The sequence below is a fragment of the Phocoena phocoena genome, chromosome 2, assembly GCF_963924675.1.
Source record: "Phocoena phocoena chromosome 2, mPhoPho1.1, whole genome shotgun sequence".
In the NCBI taxonomy this organism is placed as follows: domain Eukaryota; kingdom Metazoa; phylum Chordata; class Mammalia; order Artiodactyla; family Phocoenidae; genus Phocoena; species Phocoena phocoena.
Genome location: NC_089220.1, coordinates 145,234,519 through 145,257,711, shown reverse-complemented (window position 1 = coordinate 145,257,711; position 23,193 = coordinate 145,234,519). Strand labels below are relative to the sequence as shown.

The 23,193-nt window shown below is 42.8% G+C and overlaps 1 protein-coding gene across 2 annotated transcripts in view; it reads right to left on the bottom strand.

The window, feature by feature from the left end:
• Positions 1-23,193, bottom strand: part of MTMR10 (myotubularin related protein 10) — a 42,101-nt gene that overhangs the window by 2,492 nt on the left and 16,416 nt on the right. The window contains exons 6-15 of one of the 2 annotated variants that reach the window (XM_065871859.1): positions 18,913-19,003; positions 16,882-17,045; positions 12,568-12,751; positions 10,558-10,645; positions 10,388-10,476; positions 7,889-8,019; positions 6,710-6,779; positions 6,038-6,108; positions 2,175-2,344; positions 901-1,071 (exon numbers count right to left, since the gene is read on the bottom strand). In XM_065871859.1, coding sequence (XP_065727931.1) covers positions 901-1,071; positions 2,175-2,344; positions 6,038-6,108; positions 6,710-6,779; positions 7,889-8,019; positions 10,388-10,476; positions 10,558-10,645; positions 12,568-12,581 — 804 coding nt within the window. In that variant the 5' untranslated portion in view covers positions 12,582-12,751; positions 16,882-17,045; positions 18,913-19,003. The remainder of the gene's footprint in view (positions 1-900; positions 1,072-2,174; positions 2,345-6,037; positions 6,109-6,709; positions 6,780-7,888; positions 8,020-10,387; positions 10,477-10,557; positions 10,646-12,567; positions 12,752-16,881; positions 17,046-18,912; positions 19,004-23,193) is intronic. The other variant, XM_065871858.1, reaches the window with a different exon arrangement.

The following is a 23,193-nucleotide window of genomic DNA, read 5'->3' as shown; positions in this document are numbered from 1 at the left end:
CTTCAGGATGCTCTGCATGAGGCTTCAGCTCACAGAATGTCTGCTCTACTACTGATTTGATGGAGCAGTTTCATGGATGAGGAATCCAGGCTCAGCACCTTCCCAGACCCGGGCCTGAGGATCCCACAGCTCACTGTGAGGGCAGCCCCCCTTCCACCAAAGTCTTCCTGAAGGCCCACGAGAGCTGTCCTCTCTGTCTCTCTCAGTGGTCACTGCAGCATTTGTTGGCTATACTCATTGCTCCAAATGTGGGTGAGACAGAACTTGTGGTTCCGGAAGGTTCCACCAGGGGCAACCAGAAGCCATAGATAGTTTCAAGTTTGGCTTGAGACCCTCCTTACTCATGGTTCTTCCTCTCAGTCAAGGAATTGGCACTAGAAACCAACGGTCCTAACGTAAAGGTGACTGCCACGCAGCATGAGGGTCTAAGCACATCCAGTAAGCAGCGCCCTGAGAGAACCGCAGTCTCGTGTCACGCCTACATTTCCTCTCTCAAATTCTTCTCCACAGGACTCTTGAAGAAAAATAATTTGCTTTGTACAACTTTTATTCTGCTGACCTAGGAAACAAATGTCCTCAAACAGGATCTTATCCATTACCCATTCAGACAGCCCAAATGTGAAAATATAAATACAAAAGCATGACATTTACAGCAGTTAAAATGATTTACGTCTTTCAGTTGGCTTATTATGAACAATAAACATCAGAGAGAAATACATAAAATGCTCACTGATAAAAATGAAACAAGTTCAAGTTCCTGGATTTTTAACCATCTATAAATAATTCCTTCAGAAATGACCGCATAAAATGGTAGCTAAGACAGTTTAAACACACAGCCGAGTGTACTTCAATGCTCTCTCAATAAAGCAGTTCGCCCTGGCCGCGGCGGGCGCCGCTCACCGAGCTCTGCTGAACGCGCTGGTGCGGGGAGTTGAAGAGGAAGGTGCCGAACAGGGCCACACGGGTGCTGTCGTGCAGCACCGCCAGGTAGGTCTCGGAGAACTCGAAAGCCGCCGGGCACTGCTCCTGCAGCTGCCACGTGGCGTCCAGGAACAGCAGGAACACGGGAGCCTGGAGGACACACGTTGAAACGGGATTACTCAATGCTGCCCTTCAGTGTTCACATCTATTTCCAAACCTCTTGCTGACATGAAGGAAGAGGTTAAGAAGAAAACAGCGAGGCCTGAGCACTTGGCTCCGAAGCTGACCGAAGGGTACGTGAGCACATTAGACGGCCATGTGTAACCTAAGAACTAGGCTGGTCTGAGACGCGCACCAAGTCCACCAAGCTGAAGTGGCAAAGTCAATAGATGGGCAGGGTGTGGCCATGTGAATGTGGGACAGTGAAATACTTGTTTCACGTGTTCCAGCTGATCCTGGAAACAATTCTTTAGAACGTTTAAAACAAAACAAAAAACCACAAAACCCCAAGACCAAGAAACAACTCTTTGGTGGACCCTGCAGACTCAGCGTCCGGAAACCTTCTCGGAGTTTCAGAAAACAGCTGGCGTGGCCTCGGGGTCGCGTGGTGCACCCCCAAGTACAGCAGCTTACGACAGCCACTGTGACAGCTACTGCCTCCTGCCCAGTGCTCCCCCGAGTCCTAGCGTTTCAGAAGTGAAGCATTCACTGTCGAGGTTTCCTCAGATGACAGAGACTGTTTTACGTGAGACAGCACGAGTCAAAGTGTGCTCTCGGGAGCCACCCTGACCACGAGACACCTGCAGGGCCTGTCACAGCTCCACTAGGACCCCATGCAGCCACCAACCCCGCAGCTCTTAAAAAGATGCCCCCTCAACTTGCCATTCTTAACGTACATGCCCCATTTTAAGAAACTATGATATTCCAAAGCTGATTTTTCAAAATATCTAACATGCTTGTTGTCTGCTTGCAGAAGAGTTAATGCAGCATTTCTTCAAGCAGTTTTCAACTTAGAGAAATTCAACAGGCAACTTTTAAAGAGTTTTATCTATATAGTTATGAGAATCTTCATAAGTACCTCAACTTGGACTCTAATCCATGAGTCGGTCTTGGCCCAAGAAGCTAAGATGTACTGAAGGCAATATTTTAAAAGTCTCCTCATCTCTCTACGGATGGAGCATCTCTTCATATAACGAAAGGTTTTATCCTGTGTACACTGAAGGACTGATAATAGGCATGAAGGTTTTTGTTACCTCTTTCTCTGATCTCTTTAAGTGGTTGCATCTGTCCAGGAATGGATATCCTGCCATGACCCACTCTTTCTGTATCAGACTCTGAAATCCAGTGATTGTCCTAAAATAGGGATCCAGCATCACTTGAACAAGAGAAGCTACAATACAGCTCAAGTCTCTTCCCTCCTCCTCTGTCAATAAGATGGAAAGAAAATGATTAGTACGTAGAAAAATGCTAAGAGAGGAAGGAGAGGCAAAGTATATACTTGAGTGTTCTGTGCCTGGGCGGCCTTCAAAATCACCCATGTTAGGAAATTTTATTCAGGCCCAGCCACTCTAAAACATTAAAAACTTTTAGATTTAGATCAAGATTTAGATCAACTAAAGTAATGTTTAATGAGGAGGTGGCTTTGTATATTTGAATGTTTTCTAGATAATTAGAAGCATATCTCTCACACTTTACATTTACATGATTTGTGGTAGAAATCTTTCCAGAGCCCATTCTATTTCTGTGCCAAGGATATTAAATATCATGTAGTCTTTCTACTGACAGCTTCATATGGTGACTCAGAGGTGAATGAGAGAAATGGAATTGTCCACCACCATCCAAAATGGTGACAAATATTTCCCTTGTGTCTTTTGTAGCTGGTGTCCTTTTTAATGAGGCCAGTAATTCTCTGATATCAAAGCCAGTCAAAGAAATCAGAAGAAAACTGTCAAATAATATCCCTTATGATTAGATGTAAAAGTCATCAACAAAGTATAAGCAAGCCAAATTATCTCAGGAATGCAAGAATTTATCCTAAGAATGCAACGTTGGTTTAACATCTAACACACCATAATAAAAAAATAAAGGACAAAAATAACACAATCATCTCATTAGATGAATAAAAAGCATCTGTGTGATGAAAAATCCAGCATTCATTCTGGATAAAAACTCTTAGCAAACTAGAAATAGAAGGGAATATCAACCCGATAAGAGGAATCCACAAAAACCTACAACTAACATCATTCTTATTAGTGAAAGCCTGGATGCTTTCCTCCTAAGATGGGCAACAAGACAAGGACGTTTGCTCTTGTCACTTCTACTGCACATTGTCCTGGAAGCTTACACAGGGAAGTTAGGCAGGAAAAAGAAATCAAAGGCATCCAGACTGGAGAGGAAAAAGCAATAACTGTGTCTGCAGACAACACGTGTATGTACGTAAGAAAAAACCCTAAAGAATCCACAAACGACTACTAGAACTAATGAATGAGTTTAGTTAAGGTTGCAGGAATTCTACACACAATCACAAGGAGTACACAAAAAACTTGAAAATGAAATTAAGAAAACAACTGTATTCACAATAGCATCAAAAGGAAAATACTTACAGGGAGATTTAACAAAATAAGTGCCAGAGTTGTACACTAAAAACTTATAAAACATTGCTGACATGACATGAGAGAAAACCCAAATAAATGGAGAGATATTCATTTCATGGATTGGCAGACTGAATACTGTTAAGATGGCATTCTCCCCAATCTACAGGTTCAACATATTCCTATCAAAATCCCAATAGGATTTTTTGCTGATCCTAGAAGTTATACAGAAATGCAAAGGACCTAGAATTAGCAAAACAATTTGAAAACAAAGTTGGAGGACTTACATATCCTAATTTCAAAACATACTCTAAAGCTACAGCACTCAAGATAATGTGGTACTGGCGTACGGAGAGACATACAGATTAATGGAATAAAACTGAGAGTCCAAAAATAAGGAGCCGGTCAGCAGACCTTTGCCAAGGCACCTCAATAGAGAAAGAACAGTCTTTTCAATAAATGCTGCTGGGACAATGCAATAAACACACATGCAAAAAAATGAATATAGACCTTTACCTCACATCATACACAAAAATTCATTCAAAGTGAATCATAGGCCTAAATGTAAGAGCTAAAACTATAAAATGTTTACAGAATAAAACATGGGAGAAAGTCTTCATAACCTTGAATTAGGCAGAGTTCTTACATATAACACCAAAGACGTGATTCATAAAAGAAAAAATGGATAAATTGGACTTCATCAAAATTTCAAAATTTGTGCTTCAAAAGTCATCAAGAAAGTGAAAAGACAAACCACAGACTAGGAGAAAATATCTGCAAATCTTACAAAGATACAAAGAACCTGTATCTAGAATTGTAAAGAATTCTTTGAACTCAATGATAAAACAACCTAACTGAAGAATAGACAAAAGATTTGGTATTTCACCAAAGTCAATACACGAACGGCCGATCAGCACATGATATGCATTAGGGAAATGCACATAAAAATTGCAATGAACTCCCACTTCACACTTACTAGAATGACGACACTCCTAACAGTAGACGATGAAGTGCAGAAACAAACCCTCACACACTGCTGAGGGGAAGGGGAATGGGGTACAGTCACTTTAGAACACACTTCGGCAGTTTCTTACAAAGCTGAACATAAATGTACCATATAACTCAACAGTTCTACTTCTAGGTATCTACCCAAAATAAAGAAAAACAGATGTCCCCACAAAGACTTTTATGTGAATGTTAAAAGCAGCATAATTCATAACAGCCAGAGAGTGGAAGCAATCCAAATGTCTACCAACAAGTAAATGGATAAATAAAATGCGGTATTTACAACAATGGTACACTACTCAGAAATAAAAAGGAGCAAACTGCTGAGACATGCTACGTGAATGAACTTCAAAAACATGTATGTGAAATGAAAGAAGCCAGAGGCAAAAGACCACATACTACATGATTCCATTTATATGAAACTTCCAGAAAAAGCAAATCTAGAGAGACAGAAAGCAGATTAGTGGTTGCCTGGGGTTGGGACACAAGGAATCTTTTCTGGGTGATGGAAAATTTCTAAAACTGGACTCCGTTTACTAAAAATTATTGACTTGCACATTCAGAACAGGCGCGTTTTATAGTATGTACACTATACCTCAATAAACTGTTTAGAAAACATTCTAAAATAAAGTGTTAGTAAAGTGCAGGCTCAGTATCTCTTCTGAGGTATTTTACATGGCAACAAATGCATGAAGAAGTGTGCTGAGCAGCGTCTTGGAACAGGATGAGAACACCACTGGCTGCGAGAGATGCGGGTTCTCAACGGCTGGCTCTCCATGCGTCTGTGAATTACATACGCGCTGCCGGCATGAGCTAAGGATTACTGGAAACAGTGACTTACTCTTCTTCTTTTCCCCCTAAGGCTTGTCACTTTACTTTGTTAAAGTCAGTTGAATTTGACAGTTGGTAAAAATACTTCTGTAAGCTTCAGTAGCGTGAATATATTGTAAAATCAGGTAGCTTGTGGTTTATTAAACTTTATCCGTAAGCTTAAAAATGCTATTAGCTGTAAAGTTATTTAATATACAATTATTCTTTGCTTAACCGAAAGATTTTTTTTTTTTTATTGCCATCTACTCCTACCAAACACTAGACAAAATTCACACTGCTGGCTACTCAGTTCAGTCCATTTCTTGATACCAAACTGTTTCTTTAAAGTCACAATCTAGCAGGAGCCAGAGGCATTTCAACTAAAACTTGTATGAATCAGAAAGATAGCAAGATTAGAGAGAAAGGATGCTCTGCCGAGATTAATACTCTGTCTGAATCCAATGAGGGATGTGACCCACCCTTGCCATAATACAGGAAGGCAGATTTAACACAGGGCAAAAAGTCTGACTCCTTTCTGTTCTTCTGTCTGAGGTCTTTGTGCCACTGTTTAATAATGTGCGGGATCTGTAGTGTATCTATCTGGTGGCATGCAGTAAGTAGGAGATGGCTAAGATGCATGTAATTACTTGGGTGTGGATCTCCAGTCAAGATGGCTGGCTGGGGGACCAGTGTTGTCAGTAATGAATTACCTTGTAAGACTACAGACAGACGCTTGCTTTCCAGCATATACACAAGTTCTGCTGAATGTTTCAGGAATGCCCTGGAAAGAGAAACGGAAAAATACTGTTAAAAACCAAATTTCCACTACGAATATATTTTTTAAAGTACGTGAAGTCAAGCAAATCTGATCTTTCACGATACATGTTTATAGTCTCTATAACCTTTTGGAATTTTTTCAGTATTTATACAATTCGTCAACAGAGTACAGTTTGATTTTTATATCAGGGAAATTCATTAACCTTTGTTGATTTACATGACATTCTTGACATCACCAAACTATAGAGACGGGGAAGAGATCAGTGGTTCCCAGGGGATGGGGATGGAAATGCTGGGGCTGGGGGTGGGAGCCTTGGTGACAGAGCAGCTCTGCATCCTGCCTGTGCTGGTGGTCACGTGAATCTACACACGGTAAAACTGCACAGAAACACACATGAGAGCACGTATAAACTGGGGAGACTGGATAAGAACTGTAGTTTGTACTACTGTCGGTTTCCCGGTTTGATAACCATACTCTACTTATGTGAGCCGTTGCCACCGGGGGGCTGGTGAGGAGTGCATGGCTCTGTAATACTTTTGCACCTCCTGTGACTCGATAATTATTTCAAAGTAAGTTAAGAGAAAAGGAAAGCAGTTGTACAAACCTTACATATTCTAACCACCGTGTATTTTCCAGTGAAGACAGCCATTTCTCTTCAGTTTCTTCAAATGGTTCTGTAATTAATATAGTTATACGTATATAATTATACACACACATATATACAGACATATAACACTTTCAGGCTTCTTAAGCTTATTTTTCATGATCAAATTGAGAGCTAGGTGATACATCCGTTTTTAACATTTAAAAGCTGGCTTTAAGAAAGTGTCACGCCTTTGCATTTAGTCATAAAAACGTTTAAGAAGGCACATCACAATTCTATAAGAAACAAAAGAAAGCGTTCCCCAGACCTCCATCTCCTTCCCTGTGGCTCTCCCAGGGAAAGCTTGGAGAGTCTGCCGGCCTCCGCCCCCTAAGCAAGCGCTTAGATGACCCCAGCCCCCTCCTCAGCTTCCTCACCGTAGGCCTGCCCCTCCCTCCCTCCCTGCTGCCAGCGCCCGGTGCTCGTGTCCTTGGTGGCTGACCCCTGCAGGAAATGGGGCAGCTTCCTGGTGGGGCCTGGCCTGGCCTGTCTCGAGGTGCCCCTCGCCTCCCGCTCCAGCCACATGCTGCTCACGGGACGGCTGAAAGACACAGTCACTGTCTTTCTTAAGCACACCCCCTCCCAGCTCTCCTTCCAAGCCGGCGCCAGTCCTGCCGCCCGGTGACAAGGGGCTCTCTCTGTGCACACTTCACACCAAAGGTGCTTTCAAGTGAGTCATCCCTCCAGGGTACGTCGAAAGCACCCCATAAGCATCTGCTCTAACAGACATATGGGAACTCTGAGGCTGCACAGATTATAACATGGCTCTGTTTGAAATTCATGTCAAGTCACGTATCTCAAAATATAACTGAATACATTAAGGTCTTCGTAAGTTTGTCTGTGAGGTAGTAGACTGTTCTACTGAGCAGATACTTTTACAGAAGCATCCTACCAGACCTTTCATGATCTGAAAGTGACTTAATTGGTATACTTTTCCTACAAAACTAAAAGCAGCTTAAACTTCATTTTCTAAGAGCTTCTGACATTCTCATACAATAATAATTTGTACCAATATTTCAACGAGCCTCTACTTAAATATATACCTATTTCTAAATTTTTAAGTAATGTCACTTTTCCTGACATGCCTCATAGAATCACCCATTCATTATTTACATATATATAAAATAGAAATGAAGTTACCATTAACACACAGTTGCTTAAGTTTTACAAAAGCCGCCTGTATTTCTTGGATATTGGGCAAGGTTTTATCCAAATCTGATTTGTAGACATCACTCCTCTGTGGATGACTTTTAGTTATGGCATTACAAATCCTAATAAAGACAAAATCCTTGAGTCACTACTCATTCATGTATTCAAAACATATTTTTTGAGTGCTTGCTGTGAGCCCAGGCACTGCTCTGAGGGCTGGGGACAGAGAGAGGGACATGCAGTCTGTGCTCTTGGTGGGGGGGAGGGGGATAGAGGAGAGATGACAGGCCGTGGTGAACACTGAGGGTGATGGAACAGAGTGGATGCAGGTTAGCTCGGGTCACGTGGTGAGAAAACGCTCCTCCATGACGATGATACCAGAGCTGAAGCCCAAATGGCCAGGAGCTGTGCAAAGATGGGGAACAGTGTTCCAGGCAGAGGAGCTGCTTGTGCAAAGGTCCTGTGGTAGAACAGAAGCCTGGCTGTTGGAGAAACCTAGCGAGGGCCAGTGGGGCGATGATGACGTGTCTGAGGGAAAAAGGGTGGAGATGAGGTTGGACAACAAAGAGAATCTGTCCTAGTTACAAAGAATAGAATAGCTGAAAAAACAAAGGGAATTAAAGTAATTCTTCGCTTAAGTTAAATAATTAAAGCTGCCACTGGTTCTAAGGTTTTCTAGTTAACAGTGTTGCAGCCTTGCCTTTCTTTCACAGCGACACTCCTGACGGAGCACTTAATCAGCGACATGTCCACAAGGCAGGACAAGGTAGGACAGAATGGACATTAATCACTAACGTGATTAAAGCGAAATTTAAATCCATGAGAGAATACGGACCTGTGGGACTGCAGTCACCCTCTCCAGAAAACTGAAGGGTCATTTGAGGGTCACTTGATAGTTATTTGCTTCAGCAAATGTGGCTGTCAGTTATGGCACTGTGGAAAAAACGGACGACCTGGCTGTCCCAATAACAGACTGTGATACACAATTTCTGAGGCTCTCTGAGCCTGTTTTCTAAGATCTTTTCCTTTGTTCCTCATTTATTGGACAAGTATTGACTAAATATTCAACTGCAGGTATTTCCTGGGTGCTGAATATAGCTGAAGAATGGTGTGCAAAACAGACACTGTTCTGTCACCTCACGGTCTCGTAAGGACAGGCAGTAATCAACTGTAACACACACGTACAATGAGAAACCAAAATAAGTGTTAAGAAGAAAATTATAGTGATATAGCGAGTGTGTAACTTGAGGCCAGATCTAATTTGGGAGACAGGGGAAGGCTTATCTTAAGGAAGTGATGTCTGAATGCAGGTGCAGAAAACGAGCGAGTACCAAGCGATGGATGGGTGTGTGTGTGTGTGTGGCAGGGTGTGTGTGTGTGGTTGTGTGTGTGCGGAGTGCTGACTAACATGAAGAAGGTGGCCCAGGAGGAGGGGGCAGCACAGCCAAAAGTCAGGAGATACTAAAGACCAGCAAAACCCCAGGGTGGCCGGAGCCCAGAAGGGATAGGGCATGGTCCTGGATGAGACACGGGAGGAAGGATGAGGCCCCTCCAACACAATGGCAGAGGTGGAGCTGGGGTGGAAGGAGAGGAGTAAGGTTTCTGAAAAGTGAAGGACAGAATCTGACGACGGACTGGACGTGAAGGCAAGTGAAAGACAGGCATTAGGATGACTCCTCGGTTCCTGAGAGCAGGCTGGGGTTGGGGTGGGGGCAGGGGGTGCGTGGTGCCCATATACTTGAGTTTGGTTTTGAACATGAATTTAAAGGAACTTTGAGACCTCCACGTGGAAAGTGTCAACTTAGGTTGGAGATATAAATCTGACAGTCACTGAAGCCACTGATGCAGATGAACTTCTTTCAGAAGGGAATATGTTATGGGAAGGGGAGGTGGCCTGAGACAAGCTCTAAGTCGTGCCCGGAGACAGGAGGACGGGCTGGCAGGGGCATGGAGTGCAGCGGGGACGAGGAGCTTCAGGAGGTGGAGGGGGGCAGAAGCCGGGGCCCGGGGAGAGCCTGGCCAACAGCGGTGCCCACTGTGTGAGGACGCCTGAGAACGGCCTCCTGCTTCACCAACACGGAGGTCACTGGGGACTTCGGCAGATGACAACAAACTTGCTCACGGTAGGTAGCCAATTACACCACTTTTAGTTATCGTGACTTGGCAGACCTAGGACACATTGAACTACAAGAAAAATCTGATTTGTCCTCAAGTGTCTCAACTGGAAATCACTGCACTTTGAACGTTCATTAGAAGCAACACTACAGAAAACTGTCAGCAATGCAAGATCTTCAAGTGTCTTATAAGCCAAAGTATTAAATTACATTTACTATAACTTAAATGTTAATTTTAATATATTCAATTTTCTCCACAATAATTCTTGTATGGAACACACGGTGCTTCCCAGCTATCTTTAGCTAGTCAGGAGGTTACTGTACTTCTCTATGACAACGAAAGATGCCCAGGTACCAAGGACTGTCTCCTGCTCACCTCTGGTCGATCTTCCTCTGCTGCAGCACGTCTTTTATGAGGGCCGTGCGCACAAGAGCACTGCCATTTGAGTGGCTCCAGCACCAGAACTAGGAGAGAAGTAGAGCCTTTACTTAACTGGGTGGAAAAATGGACAATAGTATTAATGAAATCCAACAGATATCACTTACTGGCATCCTTCTTCCAACAAAAGAATGGGAGAAGATCTTTAGATCTTGGTCTGCTAAAGAACTTGGCACTACAAAGTACTCCGGAAGGCTGGAGAGGAAAACACGAATCGTAATGTAAGAGCCTTGCTTCAGGCAGGATAAGCGTGCTCTGCAGACCCCACATTTAATTAACGTGCACCCTGCTCAGTGGCCGTGCAGTGGGCACCGTGGGTGCCACTGATGAGCCTAGACATCTCAGTCTAAAACACGTGCGATGTGCTCAACTGACACAGTCGTTATTCTCATAGCAGGGGAACAATCCAAAGGAAGCATCTGAAATATTTTCCAGAATGACTATTAATCAAACATATGCAATTTCTGAAAAACATGTCCATCATCGTTCTCTCGACAGGCTATGGGTAGGAGATACCAGGCACACCAGACCAAACCAAACCAAGCCCACAAATCTCCCGAGAAGCTCCCACCCCCTTCTCATCTCCTCCTTCTCTGTTTCCCATCTCCCAAAGGCACGTGGACTCCGGGACTACCAGGCAAGCTCACTGCACCTGAAGACATCTCTTTTCCTTCCTCTGCTCACATGGCCAGGTAGGGGACAGAGGCAGGCCCTGTCACAGGCTTCTCAACACATAATGCACGCTGGCCACAAAGTTCAAATTCAAGGGGAGGCAGAGGAAGACTCAAGCTGTGTGCTCCTAAGCCCCTTCCTCAGCACTGCACTCCCAGAAGGTCCTCGTACTTTGTTCACAACACTGCTTATCTGAAAAAACTAAGGAGGACTTGAATGACATTAAAACAAAACATCCCCCAAATCTGAATACTAAATAATATTAAACAAGTAAAAAATTAAAAAACAATTTCCTGGTCACTTTTGGAGGATTCTAGGAAACAGCTCCTGAAAACTGGTTAAGTAAAGGGGAAAAAGTAAACATTGACACTGCCTTCCTCATACAAACTGTATTTCAGGTACTAAAGAGCTGCTGAGAGAAGAGTTCGATAGAACTGGAATATGACCAATAGCAATCCTCAATAAATAATGGATCTGGGCAATGATCCTCACTGCTAATGAATAACCATTTTGGGCAGCTAAACCCATTCTATAAAAGGGGAACTTAGCACTGGGTGGAGCAGGCTGACTGCTGTGGGGCCCACAGGTCAGTCAGGGTCACAATAATGCCTGGAGCCCCCATGATGCCACAGGGGGTGCCCAGCCCACCTGAGGAAGCGTTCTTGCCTCAAACCTGGAACTGAATCTAATTACAACTGACCCCTGAACAATGCCGGGGTTAGGTGTGCAGACCCTCTGTGTAGCCGAAAATCTGCATATAATTATAGTTGGTATGTGCTTCTTCCACACCCACGGTTCCGCACCTGCAGATTCAACCAACGGGTTTCCTGCAGTACTGTAGCATTTACCGTTAAAAAAAAACCTGTGTGGAAGTGGACCCACGCTGTTCAAATCCGTGTTGTCCAAAGGTCAGCTGTAATTATTTAAGCCCCTAGAGCTAGCTAACATTTCAGATACAGTAGACAGAGGAACACATTAAAGGACACCACAGTGATAAACCCAGAAATATCTAGAAAGGGAAAAAGTCCACAGAACATTTGACCTAGTTTTGTCAACAACAAAAAAAAAGGCAAGTAAAAAAAAGGGATGGAAGGAGACTATCATAGATTAAAAAGCCTGAGACAGATCATGCAAGTTCAATGTGACCCTGATCTGAACAAACCAACCGTAAAAGACACGTACAAGATACGAACGCAAATAAACACTGACTGGATGATTGACGATACTACTGGAATTATTATCAATTTCTTTCAATGGATATTGACATTGCAATTATGTTTTTTAAAAAAAGTCCTTATCTTTAAAACAAAATATTCATTAAAACATTATTAAAAATAAATATTCCATTAGCCATGACTTGAAAGTTATCAATGACAGCAGAGTTTGACGATTGCTCCTAAGAAGTCACTCCCAGCCATGAACAACACTGTCAAAGCTGGACTTACCAGGTGGATATCATGTAGCCCTCATTAATGGAACAAACTCTCCACCCGGAGGCACCTGTCCTCTTGACTTCTCTGTCCCAGTCGGAGTAAGTTTCAAACAGAGGAGTTTTTTGGCTGCTGCCACCCCCAACTCCAATGCCACCGCCGCCTCCACCTCCTGAGGGTATTCCATTAGCTTTGCTGGCTGTTAAGAAAAAGCAATAGTATTAATTCTGCTTCAAATTCCCTCTCCTCTCTGTGCCTCCTGTCACAAACACACTGCAATGTGGCACCTCTTCCCTGTTTGTCTCTGGTATCTCCAAAGCCCCCCTACCCATTCCGGCCGTCCTGGGGAAGGGGCGGCCCCCCCGCAGAACAGCCCACTGTGTCCCGTCGTCGTCCAGCTCGTCCCCACCCTGCAGCACCTTCGATACCCTGTCCTTCTGCTGGCTCTGCCTTCAACGCCTTCACTCACAAACGGGCAAACCTGGCTTTGAAAGGGCTTTCACGTGACCACACTGGACCACTCTCGCTACTACGCTACACAGTTCCCCTCCCTTTTACTGGCCACCTTCTGAAAGGGTGACCGATGCCTGCTGCTCACGTTTCCTCCTTAACTTCCAATTGTCTTCTATCCCTACCGGTTTACGGACACCATTCACAAGCGTCCCTCAACTCCCTACCCCAAGCTATGGCGTAAATCCAAGTCACTGCTAGTTTTCTCCCCACATTTTGCCTGGAAAAATAAACGCATCCAACAGTCAACTCCATTCTCAAGCTGTCCAAATCGTTCATCTTTCCAGTGTTTACTTCTTAACCCTTCTCTGTGTATGACTCGCTATGACATTCTTGGTCTCCTATCTCTACACGATTTTTCTTTGATAAGGTGACGTAGATTCCTTAGCCTCCACCAGAGTGCCAGTCCACTGGAGACTCAGCAGAGGGCCTAGACTTGACCTTCCTTAGCAGGGAGCCTTCTCCACTTGAGAGGCACGGCCACCTGCTGGGAGCATGCGCACAGCCTCAGGAGGGCCTCAGAGTGACCACAGAGAAAGGTGTCCCCACAGGCAGCCTGATCTGGGTGACAGACGCCATCCGTCTCCTGGCCCAGGGTCTCCCCGTGCAGGCTGCAACCACGGCCAGCCTCTCAGCCGACAGCCCGACCGATGTTCTGCTGCACTCAGACCAGCCTGCAGCTGCCACAGGACACGCTTCCGGAAATCAGGCTTTCAGGACGCTACCCTTGCCCCCAACTGTGCAATCATACTCATTTCCAACTGAATCCAGCACACCTAAACAGCTTCTCTTAAAGAGCGCTCACAGACCTGCCCTGTAACTAAAGTTACCGCCCGTTATTGCCGAACTCCCATCCCCCTGCAGCCGTGAAAACCCTTCTTTGTCCCCTCAACATGCCACACCCGTTCCCGTGGACTATTTACTAAACCTGGTGCAAAACAGGTACTTTCTGAGAACCTACCACGTGCTAAGGCCTGAAAACTGACAAGCGAGCTATGATTTCACCCCTACTTTGAGGCGCTGGTGACAGTGCGCCGGGTGGACGAGAGCGATGCGGGCGGAGAGGGAAGCCCACTGTGGCTGGGGCTGCAGGCTGGGACGGGAAGGTCTCCGACCCGAGCAGCTCTGAGCAGAGTCCTGAGGAACCAGCCAATCCAAATGCTCGCAGGTGGCTGGTGAGGAGGAGACGGGCGTGCTAGGCAGAGCGGGACGTAAGACAGGCGGAAGGACGGCACAGCGCCGAGTAATGAACTACAGCGAGCGCAGTAAGGGTGCCAGAGGCGGCGGAAGGGAGGCTGGGAAACGCGACGGGGCCTAGCCTCTCAACCCATGCTGCACCAGACAGGAACCACCAGCCACACGTGCTGCTTAAATTTCAAATGAACTTTAAATTAAACAAAGATATTAAAATCAGTTCCTCAGTTGCACCAGGCACATTAAAGTGCTCAATGGCCACATGTGGCCAGTGGCTTCTCTACTGGACGATGCAGGTGACAGAACATTCCCATTCCTGGATGGCGCTACTCTAGATTATAAAGGGTCTCAGGTGCCGGGCTAGCACTTTTGCATTTTATCCTTTAAGTGGCATCAGAATTATAATTATGATGATTCTGATTTTAACAGAGCTTGTTAAAAATTAAAATGCTACTTCTAAGCCCGTATTCTGGTGGGCCACTCTGTCTCAGTGCCTGCTCTGGAGTAACAACCACCAGAGGACGTGCTGGGGAACTTGGGACTTGTGATCTCTCCAGAACACGGAACCTGCGTGGAACTTCCAGGCAATTCCCATTTCACACGCTGTGTAGCAGAGCACCAAAAACCACAGCAAGCTAGCCAATACTAGAAAACCTAAGGAATTCATTACATGACCAAATTAAAGGGGAAAAAACCCTCGCAAGTGCAGAAAAACATTTGATAGAGTCCAACACGTGCTCATGATATAAAATACAGAAAAATTTATCAAATTGGGAATAAAAGGGAATTTCCTTCACTTGATAAAGGGTACTTATCAGAAACACGCAGCAAACATCATCCTTGTTAGAACCAGGAACAGAAACACTACCTGCTACCATCATTACTATTCAACATTGCACAGAGGTCTCCGCCATGCAATGACCACCACCACCAAAACACACTGGAACTTTATAAAGAGCTATGTAAATACTTGGCAGCTCAGCCCTAGCTGGGAGTCCAGACCTGCATACTTTTCAGTGTTCTGAGGTTACAGACTTAGGAAGCTAGGCTGAGAACATGCTCACTGTTTACAAGATTGGTCCTCTGGCAAAACATATAAAGTCTCAAGATCTAACTAAGAATAGGTGAATTTTTCTGAACACAAAGTAAGAGCAACTACAAGATCTAGTACTGTTTGCTATTTCACAGGTTTTACTTCTGTAGAACCTGTCCATTTCTCAGCAACCAGGACCAGATTTCTGATATACTCAACATCTTCAGTGAGAGCTTATTATGGAATGTGTAGCAGGTACCCAATCTGCCATTAGAAAGTCTGGAAATTTTAATGCTTTTCATAAAGTCCCAGAGGCCCAATGCCTGTGGCCTGCTCTACTAGTGGATTACTAACAGGGGCTGCAGCAACAGACTGGCCAAGCCAGTCGTCTTAGGAAGATCTGGCTCCCCTGACGGTTACCTGACTGAGGTTTTAGGACACCCCTCCTCAGCCAACTGAAAATGAAACAAGGTCAGCCCTCCTGACCCTCTTTAACTTCTGTGACACAGTTCACAAGTCTAATCCTAGATCGAGTTGAAATGATCTTAGTGTTTCCACTTAACGAGCCCCCTCCATATTTAGAATGGCCTCAAGCAACAGTAAAGACAATAAAAGTTGTCAACAAATGAAAAGAAAGCCTATCGCTTTGATGACACTGCAGAAATGAGAAGTCACAAAGGGTGAAGAAGGGAAAAACAGAACTGCGATCATTAAGAAGTTCAAGAGAGCGGAGCCAACAAAGTGGTTCGGACAGGAGATTTGGACTTTATGGGCCTGGGGTGGGGCCGGCATAGCTGTCTTTCTAAAAGCTCCCCCAGGGATTCTGGTGCACAAGGCTGGTGTACTCCTATTCCCGAGACACGAGGACCAATCACAACCATTTACAGCTACACTGAAAATATTAAAAAAACTGACAAGCAACAAACTTTAAAAATTTCTACACTATTTCAAATGGATTGTGTCCTCTGTAAGTGGTTTTCAAATAAGCATCTAAAGGAAAACCTAATACTAAGACCCATGTTTAAAAAAAAGGATAAAATTACGAAGTAAAATAACGTCACTGAAAATGTCCATCTTCTGCTGTGAGCCTACACTGCACCTTGAGATTATGTCACCACATCTGCAAGCAGGTGTCTGTCATGCAGTGGAGCTGCCAACACTGAGGCTGCAGGTAACCTGAGGTTTTCAATTCTTTAGTCCAGAAGTATAATCTGATATCTTATCAATTTTATAACAAAGATGGATCTGTATTTTTGGGACATTATTTGTCCAATAATAAGCTAACTGGTGAAAACAGCATCCTCGTGGTTTCTTTCAAGTTAAAAGAGCAAAAATAGAACCATCGTTCCTGTCTGTGCCAGTGCCACCTGCGGTGTCAGCGTGTGGAGCGTCCTGAAGCCTGGGGGTGCTGGGCATCCCCCATACTTCAGGATCCTCGCAGAAGAACCTGGATGACTGGCTTTTCACTCAAGTGATGCCGAACACGAAAGAAAACCTCAGAAGGCCTAAGGCCAGCTAAAAGATTCTTAGACAATTGCAGGGGACATCCTCTAGCTTCACATCTTATTTGTGGAAACAGCTTTGTCACCTACCTGCCTGCAAAAAGGACTTCTTTAATCCAGCCAATGAATCAAGGTGTCATCCAGAAGTTCAAGAGTGGATTATTGGGCCTCTTTCACTCACAAATTAATGAATTCTGACTGCAGTGTGTGGAAATTTCAGGCTTCTTTTGCTCTTAAAGGTGCAGTTTATGCTTCTGCAACAGCATGGAAGGATATGAAAGGATGTTACCCTATGAGGAATCTTAACAAAACTCTGGCCAAGTGTTATGTTTATGAAGTGACTGTCAAGGAGGAGGAGTCTGAAGGATGCAATATAAAAGTGTTCCTGAATATTTTAAGTGTTACTTATCAATCGTTATTTTCTCCACAAGCTACATATGAGAAGATACAGAGAAGTGACTGACGGGAATAAGGAAACCAGTAGTAGGAAAGCTATGGACTGAATAAACTGCTATCAACCCAGAGATGCCCACGAGGAACGGATGAAGACAACCGTGAGAAGTAACTGAAGCAGGCATCACGTCACCAAACGCGTAATGAAGTTCACTGTACTTGCTGAACACTGTGCAGAACTCATGGGTCTGTACCCTGGACTGGAAAAAGGTATCATCTACTAGGAAAAAGGTATCATCCAGAATTGGTTTTGATCATCAACAAATGCAAGTGGGAATCAAAGGCTCTCCTAAGACTCTTGTGCCCCTTGAAGCTTTCATCTCAGTTACTCTCTCACAGCTCTGGGTGAGAGTCCTGCTGAGGATAACCCTGATGATCACGGTCTGCAGCCTGAAGATTCGCCAAAGGAATGTTTGCCTAGCTACTAGTGCGGATCTACAATACTTTATTTTCGGACAGTAAGTGAATTTTCTTTATGTTAAGAAATGAACTTTAAAAATTAGTTGTATTGTTCAAGCCTAGGTTACAATTAGTTGCACTGTGATAAGAAAAATTAAAAGTATTTCGTTACCCCATTTCTGTTAGTACCATAAGATAAAAGCTATGACCTTTGCATGTCATCTCTATGGCGTTTACAGTGTACTTATACCATATGCATCTGCAGGTACTGTGTATTGTTCCTACATTTTAATGAATGATACTGGAATATACTTTTATTATACAGATTATTTAAATTACTACATATGTTCTGAGGTAACAAAATGTAAAGGACCAGTAAAATTAGTAATTTATAGGCTGCCCATCCAGACCATGCTGGCTGGGGTGAACGGCCCTTTCACTATAAACGTGTAGCTGAGTCATCTCTCTCCCTTAAAGACTGGGAGAGCACATGACCCAGCAGGCAAATGGACATGTGGTCACTAACCTACAAGGAGCTAATGTCAGACATGACCTCATTGTTTTTTCTCTAGCCTTTTATGAGGTTAAAAAAAAAGAAAATTGGTTGATCAAAATTACAATTATTTGTATATAAAAAGAATGCACAGAATTACACGATCACTTGGAATATTCCTTGGTGATGTCATCACTGACATATATGTGTACAGAACTATTCACTTTTATAAAAACCGTTTAAAATACACTTGTCTTTTGGATGAATGCTCATCTTCCTTTCATGAATCTTATTCAGAAATATAAAATCAATATTTTGACAATCTTAATGAGGTCCACTAAAAAGTTTAGCCATTTCAGCTTCTGCATGAAATCACACCTTGCCAAAAAAGATCATGAGTTTCAAATATCTTTTAATTTTCTGCCAGTTTTCTTAAAAGATAAGATTACTTTAACTCAAGTTACCAACTAACAGGCGGGGAGGGAGAGGTATCTTCCTTCATCATAAAATACAAGCCAGTGACTACAGGCAAAATACTTGACATGATTCTCATAAGCCTATGTTTACAGTTGCTTATAGGTTCTTCCCCGTCACTTTTTAAATGTTATCTGACAAATGTTATCTCTTTTAGTATATATGCTTACTTCTCTAACAGTTATGAAGCTAATAATTCTACAATCATTAAAGCTCATGTACTTGGAGGCTTCTCATAAAACATAAGAATAAAATTTAGACAATGTAAAGTTAGTCACAATAGTTAATATTTTCATATTTACCTGAATTGTGGTATTTTTTCCCAACATATTCAAATGCAAAGAGTAGCTGGAGGTCTGTTGGCTGGGAATAATGAGCTATTGCAAGGCATACCTAGGAAAAATTCTACATTTAGAATTGATTTCAACACACTTAGTTAAATGAAATGTACAATAAGGCCTTGAGTGTGGGAGCGTCATCTGGGGCAGGGATTATAGACTTATTTCCATGTTTTCCTGTTGACCTAGAGTGTGAAAGAGCTCCTTAATGCCAGGGATTTCATTCATTGTTGTGCCCCATGACACTGTTTAATCTTTAGTGACTACATGCTAAGTATTCAGTAAGTGTTTGCTGAGTTGAATTTTAACAGGAATGTACTTTTATTCAGATAAACAAAACTTGAAAACTAATGAAGCATTCTCCAAAAAGGCAGTGACATATCCACTCCTAAAAAAAAGAAAAAGAGAAGTTTCATTTTTTATGGACTATAATGATTTAATACCATCAATTTGGAAGGCTTACTGTTAGGTATGAACTTTTAATGTTCTTCCCTCATGCATTAAAAATCTAAACTTAATAGAAAAGCTACAATTTTTTCTTACAAAAAAAAATTAGTAAGAAATCCAGAGGTACATGGGCGGCTCAAAGAGGTACATCAAAAAAACTGTGTTTAAATAAAATGGTTTGAGGCTATGCCTATGGTGGAAAAAGTGTGGGCTTTGGAATCCAACAGATCAGGGCTTGAATCCCAGCTCTACCAAGCACCTGCCATGTAACCTGTGTGAAGTCAGCTCATCTCTTGGAGCCTCGATCTGCGCACCTGTACAATGAAGATAATACCTAGGCTGCAGTGAGGATGAATAACCTTAGCATATACCTGGCCTCGGGAGGAGGCCACGTGTGGAAACATGGCTGCGATTACCCTCTACTGCTGTTGGAAAGAATGAAAGATAGTGCTCTGTGCCCATAAAGCCCTGGACTAGACCATGGGAGAAAACACTCTTAAATGAGCAAAGACAGAAGAAACTGAAGACATATGCAAGGAGAGAAAAACAGATGTTCTTACTTCAAAAGATTAAGCATCATTTAGAAGAATAAGCATTAAGCCAGAATGATATACTTTTAACAGTGAGCAAGCAAGAAGTTTAGTTCATTGTTAGTCCATGTCAAATTAGCAGTGTCTGGGGTGGGTTGATGCAAATTCTATTGACTGGTAAGTATGTGTCAGTTGCTTGTTTAAAATATATTTTAAGAGTCTTCTATAGAATAAATGTTTCCTGTCTTACTAAATTAAAACATACATCTAAGAGAACAGAGTTATCATTAGTTTTAGTTTTGACTAAAAACAACAACAACAACAAAGAAAGCTCCTTGAAACTTATGTAATACCCTGCTTTTCTTAATGCCTATGGGAGAGCTTTCTATGAGAGTCCCACCGAGGAAATTTAGGAGACAGTGACCTACATTCCCATCCCCTACCTGCTCAACAGTCTTTAAAGCACTTCTTCCAGCAGCAAACTACTGAAATCTACACCTTGAAAAAGTCCTCATCACTTCCTGTTCCTCTGGGCACCATATTTAGTTTATAAGCTTTGTTGCACTTTCCTCAAGATTCTTTTTCATTTTTGTCCCATTTTTCTACACCATCATAGTCACAACCTTAAGCCATACTCGCCTTACGGCATCTTTGTGGGTTTCCCTACATTCTTAAAAAAAAAAAAAAAAAAATCAACAACACTTAAGGGTTCTCTTCCAAAGATCAAATTTTGACCAACAACTTTGTTCTCCGGATAATCTGCTGTGGTTCCCAGATACCTGCATACTAAATTAAACCTTCTTACTCTAGATTCTTCACCAAACCAGCTCTCCTCTACCAGCCATCCCGTGCCCTCCCCACCACTCCTCAGCCGTCCCTGGTCTAGAAGCACATATCGTGTCTGACTCAGTCCTAGCCATCCCCTCGGCCACACTCTGCTCGAGAAACCCTTCCCCGCTGCTTAGCCAACCACGCTGTGTCTGTCCTCACCAGCCTTCCCAGACTGAGCCAAATGCACAGTATTGACTGTGGAAACCCTCCTGTTCTCTCTGAATAACAATAGTTCCAATAGAAAGCATCTCTTCAGTTAACTGTGCTTATGGAGCGGTACTTTCCAGGTCTTCACCCAATAGTCATGAGAGTGGATAAAAAGGAGGACATAGGGTTCTTTGTTTTACTTCTACCACAAAGTTCAATTACTCAAGGGCAGGCACCAGGTCTCCTTCCTTCAACAGGTATTTACAGAGCCGCCACCATGTCCTAAGTCCTACGGATGCGGGAGCGAACAAACAAACAAACAGAGAACAAACCCTGTTCTCGTTAAGCTTACATTCTAGTGGGGAAGACAGACACTAAACCAGAGAAACAGGAAATACTACAGTAAATTAGACAATGATAAGTGCCAAAGGGGAAAATAAATCCAGCAGGGAAGAGGATGTACAGTGTTACAGTGAGGGAAGAAGAGAGCAGGTTAATAATTTAGAGAAAGAGACCAGGAGAGGTCTCTCTGCACAGATCTGAGGAAGCCCTGAAGACCCCTGCATTTCTGCCATCTCATCAGTAGCTTTCTGGAGGGTCTTTGTGCTTAACAGCTGCTGCACTAAAAATACTAGTTCACAAAATAAGTTACTAATATAGTCAGGAAAATGCTCCAATTCAATAATACTAGATATCACTTTCTCTGAGACATTCAGAAAGCAGTCATGGGCCTTGTTTACACAAAAGAAATCCACACATCACTGATGATGGAATATGTTTTTTATGGCCACAAAGCCTATCTGCTAGGCAAAACCCAACGTAGCCCATTTCTAAAAAGCCCTTAAAATAGCACAACCTCACACTTATAAAGGTCAGGAAACAAATGAGCTTATTTACTGGCATCCACATTTGAAGAAGACTATAAATACTGTAATAATGTGAAAGCAACTCAGTTTAACCACTTGCACAATGGCTGATTGGGGGGGAGGGGACACAGCCTGAACTACAGCTGTTGTTTAGCAGTGTAACCACAAGTGTGTAGGACTTAGCTCAGGTAACCTCAGTACGGGGTACCTCTAGGAACCCTGACAAAGGTACACACAACTTGTGTCATCCGGGTTACATTCCTGTTGTCACTGCAGGACACTCTGAGAAGATCGAGAAAGCCAGGAGTCCTCTTCCTTGAGCTTTTTCCCAGAAGTCCTCTTCCTTGAGCTTTTTTGTACACACTATTTAAAAAGCCTACACCCACATTCCTAGATTCCATCACTAAGAGTTTGACTTAAAAAAGTAGGTCTCATTTTCATGTAAAATTATTCTAATTTTACAATGTACTCCCTAAGTGTTAAAAAAATTTCAGAAAAACTCTCTCTACATCTTTAAAAACTGCCTGTGAAATAGTTCATTTGGCCTGGCTATCAGAGAAAAATGAAGAAAATCTTTATTAAAGACATTAAATTATGGTAAATATTTAATTGGAGGAAAAAAAAGTAAACTACTTTTGAGGTGATTTTTGGACCAAGGCTGATATTCTTGTCTGGACAGAAGCCAGAAGTACCCACGGTTGGTGGTTTCTCCTCCCAGACCAGCTGGGGGCACAGCACTGGAGAAGATTAACACACAGCCAGTGCTGGCACGTGGGCAAACAAAACTGGTTTCCTGTATTTCTGTGGTCTGAAAGCCACCGAGGAGTAAGTCTCAGATTAAAGGCAAAAATGGCAATTCAGGAAAGGCCAACTTGTTCTTTAAATAGATGAGCTGAATTTTTATTTCTAGAAACTATGCCTGAACAAGTGGTTCATCAGCGCCAACTAATTTGAGAATGAAGTGGAGACAAGGGGCATATATTTCACTTACCATCTTTTATATATATATTTTTTATGTAAATGATAAATCATTAAAAACAATCTTTTGCCCCTCAGCAAAGGTCTTCAAAAGGAAATGGTGGCTCAAAGTTGCTTTGAGGCCAGATGTCCAATTCTAGATGTCCAAATTCCTTTTTTCTTTACATAGACCTTTCCCCAAAATCCTTATTTACAATCCAAGAATAATGAGGATGAATGTCATCTAATTTTATCATAATACTACTCAGGAAATACCAGCTAGATTACCAGAAGGCTTTAGAGCAATATTTAACAAAATGTGAGCCAATTTAGCATTCCGAGATTTCATTAATTCAAATAGGAATATAACTGCTTTCAGTATTTCCAAAAACAATCAATGGTTTACCCACCAGAGAACTCTGAACATGCATCTGGTCATTTTAAAACAATTCACAAAAATCAAAGCA